At 37.5% G+C, this 13,602-nt stretch overlaps 1 protein-coding gene across 1 annotated transcript in view; it reads left to right on the forward strand.

The window, feature by feature from the left end:
* The window catches only part of LOC103516226 (zinc finger RNA-binding protein), a gene marked incomplete at its 5' end in the record, with an annotated part of 28,882 nt that overhangs the window by 13,024 nt on the left and 2,256 nt on the right, over positions 1–13,602 (forward strand). Inside the window, 2 exon segments of the mRNA XM_026828687.1 lie at positions 7,588–7,914; positions 8,499–8,610. Of these exon segments, the coding sequence (XP_026684488.1) occupies positions 7,588–7,914; positions 8,499–8,610 (439 nt within the window).

Below are 13,602 nucleotides of genomic sequence, written 5' to 3' on the forward strand. Positions count from 1 at the left end.
GGGGGGGGGGGGAAAAAAATATTTTTATAAAATTTGGGGGTTTTTTTTTTTTTTTTTTTTTTTTTTTTTTTGTAACAATTAATTATTTTAGAAAATAAAGTTATCATTTATTTATTATAATAAGAATTATTATTAGAATTATTCTTCTTAGATGTGTAAATTATCGGTCGATTTCTATTCTCCACTGAAAAATCCTTCAATCAAATATGTATTATTTCTAAGCATAAAAATTACTAGAAAAACCAATAAAAGTAAAACCATACTTTTGTCAGGTTTTTCTAATAATTTAAAGAAAATCTCAATTCATAAGTCTATAGAAGACTACCGGACCAACCTGGAGTAACAATAGACATTTTGGCATTACCCCAATTTGGTCCCAACTTCCACCACATTAAAAACTATGAAAATGTCGTGCGAAAAATTCATCACAACTTGTGAGTTGGATGAGGAATTCTTCAAGTCTAACGATTAGTCCGGATTCCCACCAGAGTGCAGGTCAATCTCCAGTCACAGTACTGTTAAATAAAAACCAGGGAACAAGTGAAACTTCTAGATGTAAAACATGCTTTCATTACAAAATTATCCAAAAAATTGATAGAATTTCCTTTTGTCCATGTAAATTACATAAGTGTACTAGGTGTCTAGTGAATCGGTCCTTTCAAAGTGTCTCAAAACTGATTTATTTTTCAACTTGTTGTTTCATTCAAATTTCATCAGTAGGTAAATATTTTTTTTTTTAATAATAAATTGAAGATTGGAGTAAAAAAAAAAAAATATAAGATTTGAGTCAAATTTTATCCATAGAAAAACTTCTCAAGGTAAATAAAAGCATGTGAAAAATGAGCATGAAAAGGGTACAAAATTCGAGTAACAAAACTATTGCCGTGATGAGTTGCGTAAAAAATTGCCCAAAAACACTCCCCAAAACACTCGTACATCTGCCCAAGTTCCTTTTTACTTTCCTTATCCTATAGGCAGGAAAGTAATGTAATTTTACGCAAGACAATATCAGGCCAAGCGTTGACATTACCCCAATTTTGTTTGTCAAAATTGAAAGAAGTATTTATTAGAGTACCTACTTATTCAAATGAAAATACCTACAAGACGTACCTATGTAGGTCATAAGTAGAATAAAGTTTCACAGAGTCTCTAATAGCCCGATGAAATTTGGCTCCACTTTTTGAGAGTAATTTTTATTTATTATTAATATAAATAAAAATTACTCTTAATATAAATATAAATAAAAATATAAATATAAATTATTAATATAAATAAAAATATAAATAAAAATTATATTAATAATAAATAAAAATTACTCTCAAAAAGTGGAGCCAAATTTCATCGGGCTATTAGAGACTCTGTGAAACTTTATTCTACTTATGACCTACATAGGTACGTCTTGTAGGTATTTTCATTTGAATAAGTAGGTACTCTAATAAATACTTCTTTCAATTTTGACAAACAAAATTGGGGTAATGTCAACGCTTGGCCTGATATTGTCTTGCGTAAAATTACATTACTTTCCTGCCTATAGGATAAGGAAAGTAAAAAGGAACTTGGGCAGATGTACGAGTGTTTTGGGGAGTGTTTTTGGGCAATTTTTTACGCAACTCATCACGGCAATAGTTTTGTTACTCGAATTTTGTACCCTTTTCATGCTCATTTTTCACATGCTTTTATTTACCTTGAGAAGTTTTTCTATGGATAAAATTTGACTCAAATCTTATATTTTTTTTTTTTTACTCCAATCTTCAATTTATTATTAAAAAAAAAAATATTTACCTACTGATGAAATTTGAATGAAACAACAAGTTGAAAAATAAATCAGTTTTGAGACACTTTGAAAGGACCGATTCACTAGACACCTAGTACACTTATGTAATTTACATGGACAAAAGGAAATTCTATCAATTTTTTGGATAATTTTGTAATGAAAGCATGTTTTACATCTAGAAGTTTCACTTGTTCCCTGGTTTTTATTTAACAGTACTGTGACTGGAGATTGACCTGCACTCTGGTGGGAATCCGGACTAATCGTTAGACTTGAAGAATTCCTCATCCAACTCACAAGTTGTGATGAATTTTTCGCACGACATTTTCATAGTTTTTAATGTGGTGGAAGTTGGGACCAAATTGGGGTAATGCCAAAATGTCTATTGTTACTCCAGGTTGGTCCGGTAGTCTTCTATAGACTTATGAATTGAGATTTTCTTTAAATTATTAGAAAAACCTGACAAAAGTATGGTTTTACTTTTATTGGTTTTTCTAGTAATTTTTATGCTTAGAAATAATACATATTTGATTGAAGGATTTTTCAGTGGAGAATAGAAATCGACCGATAATTTACACATCTAAGAAGAATAATTCTAATAATAATTCTTATTATAATAAATAAATGATAACTTTATTTTCTAAAATAATTAATTGTTACAAAAAAAAAAAAAAAAAAAAAAAAAAAAGTACCTCAAACTCTCTGTTATTTTTTAAAAAAAAAAAAAAAAAAAAAAAAAAAAAACGTACCTCAAATTATCATAATCATATTTTTCGCCCCCCTCGACATCAAATTGATTTTTAATTCTAATCTTTCGTTTCAAAAAACTCGTCAGTCGATTTTCATTTTCAAAAGTTCTATCAGTTTTTTAGATCAAGAAGTACTGTAATAAATCTTCTAGGAAAATTCTGCCACTATAAATAAGGCATTAAAAAGAAGTAAAAAGTTCTCCTTTAACCATCTGTTCATCTATTTTCGTTCCTAGGTCGCAAAAAGTACATATTTTTAACTCTCACAAAATATGTGCTTTTTCGCACGAGGTATTTTAATGTTTCTTTTGAGAGTAAGTACTCCTCTCTTTTATCATTTTCAACTAAGAAAGATGGGACAACACCTCTTATTTTTTTCTGCTCTTTCTTGATTCAGAAACAATATTGAAGTAAGAAGTTTGACAAAAAGTAGAAGAACAAAAGTTGTGCCATGTTTATTAGGTTTTTATAAACAAGAAGAAGAAAAACAATACAAAAAAACTTCGCAGATATTTCCTGTATAAGTCAAAACAAAGTTACACATCACAAGCTCAACATTCTTGGAGTTCAAAGCGATATCGGGGTCAAAGCACGGTAATATCGGGGTCATAACACGGGGTCAAAGCCCGGTAAAATCGGGGTTTTTGATCGATAATTATACTCGTACAAGTATTGATGTAAAAGCTTAAGGGCCGGGTTCACAAAGTGAGTTTAAACTCCCTTTAAGATTTAATCTCACTTTAAGCAATCTGATTGATTAAATTTTTAGATTTTTTTAATCAAACGATCAGATTGCTTATCTGAGAGTTAAACCTACTTAGTTTAAACTCAATTTGTGGACCTGGCTATAATTGGTTTATGTTTGATACTCTTTAACGTTATTTGACGAAAACACATTTCTGCGTACCTATGTAGAGAAATGAACGAGTTTTCCTCAAATAACGGTAAAGAGTTCAGTTAACGGGACGCCAATTTTGGTTGCAAAAACTCTCCATTATCGTACAATGTTATCGCACGGTTCTTCACGAAATACCGAGTAAACATTTCAAGTGGGAGACTTGGTTGTTGTCAAAATAATCCTCCCCAAGAACACTTCGTGTTGAAAATTTACTTCGAACTCTTGACGCTCGCGCGCCTCCCGGCACGCTTGATTTGATATAAACGCGACACCTTGCGTACAAGATTGAAAGCTGCTAGCAGTGAGATGTACCGACGGTTTGTGATGTGATCTTCAGCGTAAAACAATGTGAGATTACCCTTGAACCCCCGCCATATGTCTCGTTCAATCCCTATCTGTTATGATCATTATAGAAATAAATAAAGTTCATTTTATTTTCACTTCCCTTCGCCGGGGTTTTACCTGGCAAGTTGGTATCCTACCTGGGAGTGGTTCCTCTTCGTATTGCACCCCGTTAGGGGACGTGTTAGTCAGTCACTCACTACCAGGGAGTAGCCAATGAAATGTTTTTTTTCTTTTTTCCTTCTTCTTCTCCTTTAAGAGGTTTTGACAGAGAGACCTGTAACTACGAAGGTCTCAGAAATCGAAGAGAGAAGGAAGACAGGATAGGAGAAAGCCAAGCCGTTCCGAGAACGAACATTATCCCATCAGGATAAAATCCGCCCCGGGCGGGAATCGAATCCGCGGCCTAGCGCTTTACAAGGTAGATCATTCAATCCCTATCTGTTATGATCATTATAGAAATAAATAAAGTTCATTTTATTTTCACTTCCCTTCGCTGGGGCTTTACCTGGCAAGTTGGTATCCTACCTGGGAGCGGTTCCTCTTCGTATTGCACCTCGTTAGGGGACGTGTTAGTCAGTCACTCACTACCAGGTAGAACTGACTGGTACACCTGATAGGGAGTGGTTGGTCTTATATAAATGTCGATTTTACTGTTCCGCGAAGTTTCGTAGTAACGAAATTACCTTACGGTGGTTGCACAACTTTCCGTACGGTTTTCGAAAACGCGATGTCCCGCCCGTTTGTTTTTATACACTACAAAAAAAAAAAAAAAAAAAAAAAAAAATCTCGATATTTAGAAGTCGTAGAAGAAAAAGAAAAATTCCGTTGGTCCTCATTTTTCCTGCTCTAAGACTTTGGAAACATCACCCAAGTAAGCGCAACTGTTCTATTCTTTGTGGTAAAGCAGAGAGCTTCTCCACAACTTTTGTGGGTATCACAGCATTACTACTTCAGTGCCTCCTTTACTATTAATTCTCATTTACTCGGGTCATCATTTTATACTGGTACCTAATGTCACCACTGGTCGCTACTCGATTGAAGTAGCTACTCAATTGTCCTCACGAGTCTGAGTGAACCCCGAACTCCAATCATAGAACCGAAAAAAGTATCTAGAAGTCGTAGAAGAAAAAGAAAAATTCCGTTGGTCCTCATTTTTCCTGCTCTATGACTTTGAAACATCACCCAAGTAAGCGCAACTGTTCTATTCTTTGTGGTAAAGCAGAGAGCTTCTCCACAACTTTTGTGGGTATCACAGCATTACTACTTCAGTGCCTCCTTTACTATTAATTCTCATTTACTCGGGTCATCATTTTATACTGGTACCTAATGTCGCCACTGGTCGCTACTCGATTGAAGTAGCTACTCAATTGTCCTCACGAGTCTGAGTGAACCCCGAACTCCAATCATAGAACCGAAAAAAACTTCGACCCCGCCGGGAATCGAACCCGGGACCTCCGGAGTGCAAACCTAGTGTGATATTCATTCGGCCACGGAGGCTACTTTTTTTTATCATTTAAATAATTAGGTTTTAGGTACAACTAACTAAGTTCCTTGCTCTGAACCAGAACCAAAATGAGCATTATTATGAAGGAAATAAGGAAGGATGGAATTTTCAATTGTGTTAAGCATACTGAAAAGCTTGTCACAAATATCTTTCCCCGATTATTACACCTAGATAAAATTTTATGACTTGACTTGGACTCGAACCACCAACCTCCAGATCCAAAGTCCAACGCGTTAACAACTGCACCACTGAGGTAGGTAACTCTCTGTTATTATAAACAAAAAGACAAACCCTGATTCTCTATTTTCCCGTCAGGTGGCGCCCACTGAGGTAGTAGTATTTTTAAGATGTGTCCACACATGGTCCACGGACATCGATCGATGGTCGACTATGTGTGAACACACCTTTATATGTCAAGTTGCTCCCTCTGAAGCGAAGTAGTAACTATACGACAAGAAATGGTCATTTGTTGTCTCGTCTCAAAATGTACGAGACAAATGCAATTTGTTCCGTTTCCTATTCACACTAATAATACGAGTATTCAGTTATCACTGTGACCCTGTGAACTTTTTTTACGGGTTTTATTCAGCAGTCTCCGTGTCCGAAAATGACTTCTGTGAGAGAGAAAAAAATACTTGCATATAAGAAAGTGGCAAAAAGAAAAGTGGTCCCTTGTCCCATTTTTCTTTCTCCTTTCCTTTGATTCTCATGCAGTCTATCAAATTTATTTCTTAAATCATTTTATCACACTTTTTTTTTCTTCTTTCTAATCAGTCCAGGTTAGAAATCTGTCCTTGAACTTGGAATCAATTTTACACTTGTACGGAATTGCTTTGAACGTCAAAATGTCAATTTTAATTTTTATTAAAATATTAATGAGAGTTTTAATAAAAATACAAAATCAATTCCGGTTTTAATAAAACTTAATAACAATTATTATAATGACCCAAACTAAAATCCGATGAAATTTGGCTCCACTTTTTGAGAGTAATTTTTATTTATTATTAATATAAATAAAATACGAGTGATAGTCTTCATCAAGCTAAGATCACACTATCTGGCATATTGCCAAATATAGCCTTATTTTATTATGTGACTTTTTTTTAGATTCAACATGGCTGAACCAAAGAGATTCCATTTTGGACGTCCACACTTGCTGCCGCTGGCCACCTACGTATTTTCAATGGTTATCTGATAGAGGGCCTCTGAGGAAAAATTTTCTATTTTTGATGAAAATATACCAAGAATTAAAGAGTCTATCTTTCAAGTTAGGGGAGATGTTTTAATACATGGGTTTCTGTGGGTAATCACTAATCACCATTTAACAGTTGAAGTTGAAAATTCATATCCCCTTGGTTGAATCTAAAAAAAAGTCACACCGGCATAGTGTCTAATTGGCATAGTGCCAAATATTTGTCATTTGCCATCAAATGATGTTCTTTGGCAAACATCAGAAATGCCCATCACCAAACACCAAATTTCTCTACATTTGGGGGTCACACTTGTTGTCGCTATAGCGGTGTAGCTGCAGCAAAGGGGGTTGATAGTTTCTAGCTCTAGGGAATCAGACTCTTTGGTACTGTTTGGACAAACATTTTGGCATCGAGGCAAAAAGTGTGATCCTACCTTTATTGGCAGGTTTTACCACAGAGAGTTGGCTTAGTGTCAAGGGTTTTCTTTGACGTCACCCATTTGATTTACACAGGCCAATATTTCTTAACCCTTCAAGTCCTGGCGTTACATATATGTAACACCAAACACGTGTCAGTAGATTTCGGCCTCCAGATGGCTAGACACTAGGTATACGTGTTGCAACTGATAAGATAGATTGTCAAGAAGATGCTCTTTTGTTCTGATTTAGTTTGGCAAAAATATGTGTTTGTGCTTTTACATTTAAAAAAAAAAAAAAAAAATCGAGGGAAAAATAGTTTTCGGTCTTCCTGGGTTTTAAACTCTAGATTAGTCTAGATTGACTAAAAACTCTCTGTGGTAAAATCTGCCCTAAATAACTAAGTATAGCTATGTTATTGTTATTGGCAAAATTGTGCCTTCATTTAAAAAATACATAGAATTTGAACAGTAGTTTTTACTTTCCTTGTCCTATACCTATAGGAAGAAGGAAAGTAATCTATTTTATCTCCTTGATGGAGGACTCGGTTATGAATTGAGATGAAATGATGATTGATACAGTGAAGAGTATAAGTCATTATTTCATGTCAATGTACCTATTTTATATTTATGAGTTTCGAGTTGACTACAAGTAGTATTAAAATGTCCATTTCGTGTATTTAATTCCATTTTCCCCCTCCCTCTCGTTCAGGCAAAGGCCGAGCCTCAGCAGAGCTGCGTGATGATCATCCGCCTCCTACGTCACCTCGGTCAGGCATGGAACCTGATCAACCCGTGGGCACTCGAGCTACTGGTTGAGAAGGTCATCGCCAGTGCCGGTCTACCGCTTAGCCCGGGGGACGCGCTCCGCCGCGTGTTTGAAGCTGTGGCCTCCGGCCTCCTGTTGGAGTCCGGGCCGGGACTGCTCGACCCGTGCGAGAAAGAACCGCGGGACGCTCTGGCCAATATGCCGGCGCAGGACCGCGAGGATGTCACCGTGGCCGCCCAGATTGGACTGCGACAGATGGCGTTCCATCAGGTACGTGGGAAGCCTTCCCTTTTTTTTTTAACTGTAATTGACCGAACGAAGTGAAGGTCTACGTTTTAACTCGACAGTTTTGCATTTGGTTTGGATGTGTTGAATGTTAGTAACGCTATAACTCGCGATTGCCTGGTCCGATTTTGATGAAATTTGATACATCTTATATTATAAGAACATTAGTTAATAAGATCAAGAAAATTTAATACATTAGTAAGATCTTCAAGGATCTTACTGATGTATTAAATTTGCCATTTGGCGTCCCAGAACTGAGCGGGTTCGATTTTGTGGTTGGCACGTTTCAGAGTGAACTTTTTTTTGTTCGAATTTTATACCTATTGCATTTGAACTTTCTCTCAAATACATATTGTTTTGCTATTTGCAGATTCACAAGTTGCTGGGTATGGAGCAGTTGAAGCTCAAGCGTGGATTTGGAGGTTCCCGATCTGCCAACAGGAATGTCCCAGAACTGAGCGGGTTCGATTTTGTGGTTGGCACGTTTCAGAGTGAACTTTTTTTGTTCGAATTTGATACCTATTGCATTTGAACTTTCTCTCAAATACATATTGGTTTGCTATTTGCAGATTCACAAGTTGCTGGGTATGGAGCAGTTGAAGCTCAAGCGTGGATTTGGAGGTTCCCGATCTGCCAACAGGAAACGCAGACGAGACACATCCAGTGGAGAGAAGGAAGATGGTGAGTTAGAGCCGTTCCGAGAACGAACCTTATTTGTTGAGGATACGCCCGACCTAGCGCTAGCGCTAACAAGGTAGACGCGCTACCCTGCAAGCTAAATAGATCGACTGTCTTCAAGGCGATAGTCTAACAGCTAGCATGTTTTAGAATTCAGATTTTGACCTGGGAAACAATAGATCAGATGCGCTTACTTGGGTGGTGTTTCAAAGTCATAGAGCAGGAAAAATGAGGACCAACGGAATTTTTCTTTTTCTTCTACGACTTCTAGATTACATCCAGTGGAGAGAAGGAAGATGGTGAGTTAGAGCCGTTCCAAGAACGAAAACCTTATTTGTTGAGGATAAAAGAGAAGGAAGATGGTGAGTTAGAGCCGTTCCGAGAACGAACCTTATTTGTTGAGGATAAAAGAGAAGGAAGATGGTGAGTTAAAGCCGTTCCGAGAACGAACCTTACTTGTTGAGGATAAAATACGCCCTAGCTAGCGCTAACGCTAACAAGGTAGACGCGCTACCCTGCAAGCTAAGTAGACCGACAGTTTGAAGGCTACTCTATCAGCTAGCATGTTTTAGAATCAGATTTTGACCTGGGAACTCAGAGTAAGAATAACATAGAGGGAGCGTTTGGGACCAAAACGAAAGACACTTTTCAAATCGAAGGTTATATATCAGCTGATTTGGTACCAGTGCCGGACCATGAATTATTTCCTCGGTAGGATGATACAGAAATTTTGAAACATTATTTCTGCTTTTTTATGAAACTCTTACTTTTAACAACTTCTAAGTAAATTCGATGGGTATCTTATCTTATTTATCCATTATTGACTTTGAAAATTCATAAAACCATTCAGAAATCGGGGGAAATTGAAAACACAGACCGGGACTGCAAAATGTAAACAAAGATTTCAATAATTTTCCACCAATGAGAGAAGAGTAAAGTCATGTGACTATTTCTGCACAATGATGTCCTGGTCATAAATGACTCATTAAGGCTGGGGGCCACAAAGTGCTCTCGGTTTAAGCAATCTAATTGGTTAACCCGAGAGTTAAATCAAGTTTAAAAAATTAAACACACTTTCAGTGGATTTCACCAATGATTTAATGGTGGATTTCACCAAAGACTTAATGGTGGATTTCACTTAATGGTGGATTTCACCAATGATTTAATGGTGGATTTCACCAAAGACTTAATGGTGGATTTCACCAATGACTTGATGGGAGAATTTTTGATGATCCAAAATCCAAAAGGGAGTAAAAAAACTCCTCCTTTTTGGATCATTAAAAATTCTCAAATTAGTGAAATCTCTCAAATCATTGGTGGAATCCCCCATTTTTGACTCCGGCCCTAGCTGAACTGGTCTCTGGACCTCTCCGGGGGGGACCCGGGACCATGTTATTCTCTCATCGACTCCTCGGTAGGCTGAGCAGCCTGGTTCTGGTTCTCGTCCTTCTTCTTCTTGGACCCGGACACAATATCATCGATTCTCAACAGGAGGATGGCGGTCTCCACTGCCGTCTTGTACACTTGAAGTTTGACGGTGAGCGGTTCCCAAATGCCGAGGGTCTTCATGTCCACCAGGTCCCCGGTCTCACCGTTAATACCGAACGTGGTTTCACCTGGAATACAAATACAGAACACACAGATCAAATTTAGCAGCCTCCGTGGCCGAGTGGGTATCACACTAGACTTGTCTGCGCTGGGCGGAGGTCCCGGGTTCGATTCCCGGCGGAGGCCAAGGTGTTTTTCGGCTCTGTGCTTGGAGTTCGGGGTACACTCAGCCTCGTGAGGACAATTAAGTAGCTACTTTAATCGAGTAGAGACCAGTGGCGACATTACCACGGTAAAGATTGATGATAAGAGTAGAAGGCCAAGGTGTTTTTCGGCTCTGTGCTTGGAGTTCGGGGTACACTGAGCCTCGTGAGGACAATTAAGTAGCTACTTTAATCGAGTAGAGACCAGTGGCGACATTACCACGGTAAAGATTGATGATAAGAGTAGAGGGCCAAGGTGTTTTTCGGCTCTGTGCTTTGAGTTCGGGGTACACTCAGCCTTGTGAGGACAATTGACAATTAAGTAGCTACTTTAATCAAGTAGAGACCAGTGGCGACATTACCACGGTAAAGATTGATGATAAGAGTAGATGAGAATCAATAGTAAGGGAGGCACTTCTGTGATACCCACAACATTTGTGAAGAAGCTCTCTGCTTCACCACAGAGAATTCATGAATGAGTCATTACCTGCCTCGGTGGTGTAGTGGTCAAGGCGCTCGCCTGGTAAACAGGAGGGCGTGGGTTCAATCCCAGCCGAGGTATGGAATTGAGAGCAGACCGATAAGCTTTAATGATAACTGTTGGGTGCATTTGATCTGACAGGAACTTCTCCGCTACGTTCAACATTTCTCCAGCCAGAACAATGACTGATGTGGTACCGTCACCTACCTCCTCATCTTGTGTACGGGCTATCTCAATCATGGATTTACCTATAAAACAAAATGAAAGGTAAAATTTCATCAAGTCCTGTGATATATGGTACCAGAAGTTTACTCGCTGTTACATAAATGTATTGAAATTTCTTTCTCTCCCCTCAACAAGAATAAGAATTAGGGTAATTATTCAGAAGCCATGACAATGAAAAAGAAGGCTCTTTTCTGTGTCGCTGTTACATAAATGTATTAAAATTTCTTTCTCTCCCCTCAACAAGAATAAGAATTAGGTTAATTATTCAGAAGCCATGACAATGAAAATGAAGGCTCTTTTCTGTGTTTGCCCTAACCCTATAATAATAACAACACTGGTCACTGCTCAAATTGAGAAAGCTCCTTTTTTTTGTTTACAAAGAAAACCAAGATTAGATTTATTATAATTATTAGGTATTTTCTTTCTTAGAACACAGAAAGCTCTGTTAATGGTGGATGAAGTTAAGGAAAAACATCCCAGAAGAAAAACACACCTTTTTTAAACATACTACATATTTGACTAGTGGTTAGACGTCCCTACCAAAAATTCTCTCCAGCTGGGGTCCACAAAGTGAATTTAAACTCGGTTTAACAGTTAACCTCTCGGATTAAACAATCTGATTGGTTGATTTTTTAAAAATTGAATTTCTTTAGCCAATCAGATAGCTTGAACCAAGATTAAAATTTAAGTTTGAGTTTAAACTTACTTTGTTAACCCGGCCCTTATTGGCTGGCAGATCTAACTAACCTAACTCTCGAGGTTTCATCCACCAATCAGATCCCTTGGGAGGGACCACTAACCACTTTCTATTTGTAATCTTTCTTAACTTTTTATCTTTTTAAAAATTAAGGACCTACTTTTAAGTTTTTGACTATAGTAGCCCTATGTAGGCATAACCTACGAAACTTCGAGTGCATAGTGACATTTATTTCGAATAAAACGATGAGATAACTAGACTTTATCATCCATTCTAGCACTTGAGTTCTTATTTCAAACTATCTGAATTCCGTCGCTTCGCTCCGGAATACCGCTAGTTCATCCCGAGGCATGGCCAAACTTGTAGAAAAGGCATGGCCGCCTAGCGCTTTACAAGGTAGACGCTCTACCCCCCAAGCTTAATTAGGCATTTTTTTTTCTGGCTTTATTTAATGTGGCAGGATTCTCCAAAAGGAGCTCTTCCCCCCAACCACAGGTTTTGTCGAGGATCTAAATGCTTAGATACCCGACATTGATTTTACGTATTCCACTGCCATTTAACAGACCGTTCTGGTTTTCGTACAGAAAATTTCACTAGACCTAGACATGTCATTACTTAACAGACCGTTCTGGTTTTCGTACAGAAAATTTCACTAGACCTAGACATGTCATTACTTTTCGTTGTCTGTTGGTGATTTCAGATAGATAGCAGCAGGACAATTTTACTCTCAGATGGCAGTAGCAGCAAGAGCAGCAGGAGGACAATTTTACTCTTATCCAGACAAGTAGTGATTTAGGACGTGATGGTCTTGTAAGCAATAGAAACTTAGAAACATGGCTACCTGGAACGGCCTAGACATGTCATTACTTTTCGTTGTCTGTTGGTGATTTCAGATAGCAGCAGCAGGACAATTTTACTCTCAGATGGCAGTAGCAGCAAGAGCAGCAGCAGGAAGACAATTTTACTCTTATCCAGACAAGTAGTGATTTAGGACGTGATGGTCTTGTAAGCAATAGAAACTTAGAAACATGGCTACCTGGAAGTCTGTTTGACTTGAGCGGCATGATTCGATTTTCTTTTTGAGCTCTCAGGTCGAGTTTTATCACCGTGGATTGTCTCAGGATTGAGTTCAATCCGAGGTTGACCTGGGTATCGAGTATAGGGAAATCCACATGTCATTTCAATCTTTGCCCCACTGTAGGATTTATATTTGTTTATTAGTCATTATTGGTAAAATGACCTAGTAGCCAAATAACCCTACATTTGCAAACAACAACAACAACAACATTAGTCATTATAATTTAGGATCTGACTACTGGACTGAGTAGTGTAGCCAAAAGAGTGGTTATTTTTTTTACAACATTAGTCATTATAATTTAGGATCTGACTACTGGACTGAGTAGTGTAGCCAAAAGAGTGGTTATTTTTTTTCTAACCAGGCTACAAGGGGTACCGAGATCCTCATGAAAATCGCTTGACTCCAACGTGTATTGAAGAATAATGGTGAAATACAGTTCTCTTGAAATTTTAGATGTATTTTAACTATGTGACTTTTTTTCAGTCATCATACGAAATTTCTCTTTGGGCTAGTTTGGACGTAATGGCACCACCATACGCGCTGCCAGTCCAAACTAGTTCAAAGAGAAATTTCGTATGATGATTGATAAAAAGTCACATAATAAAATACAGCTCTACTCTCGTAAAATATTGTATTTTAGATTTATTATATAATTTGACTATCTTTTTGCTTTCAAATACCACCCCTATATTTGTTTGTTTCTTTGACCTTTGTCAGAACTCCCAGAGGATTGTTTGAAGAAAATGGTTTTTTTTTTTCTTTT

This window comes from Diaphorina citri, unplaced genomic scaffold, assembly GCF_000475195.1.
Source record: "Diaphorina citri unplaced genomic scaffold, Diaci psyllid genome assembly version 1.1 scaffold1514, whole genome shotgun sequence".
NCBI lineage: Eukaryota > Metazoa > Arthropoda > Insecta > Hemiptera > Psyllidae > Diaphorina > Diaphorina citri.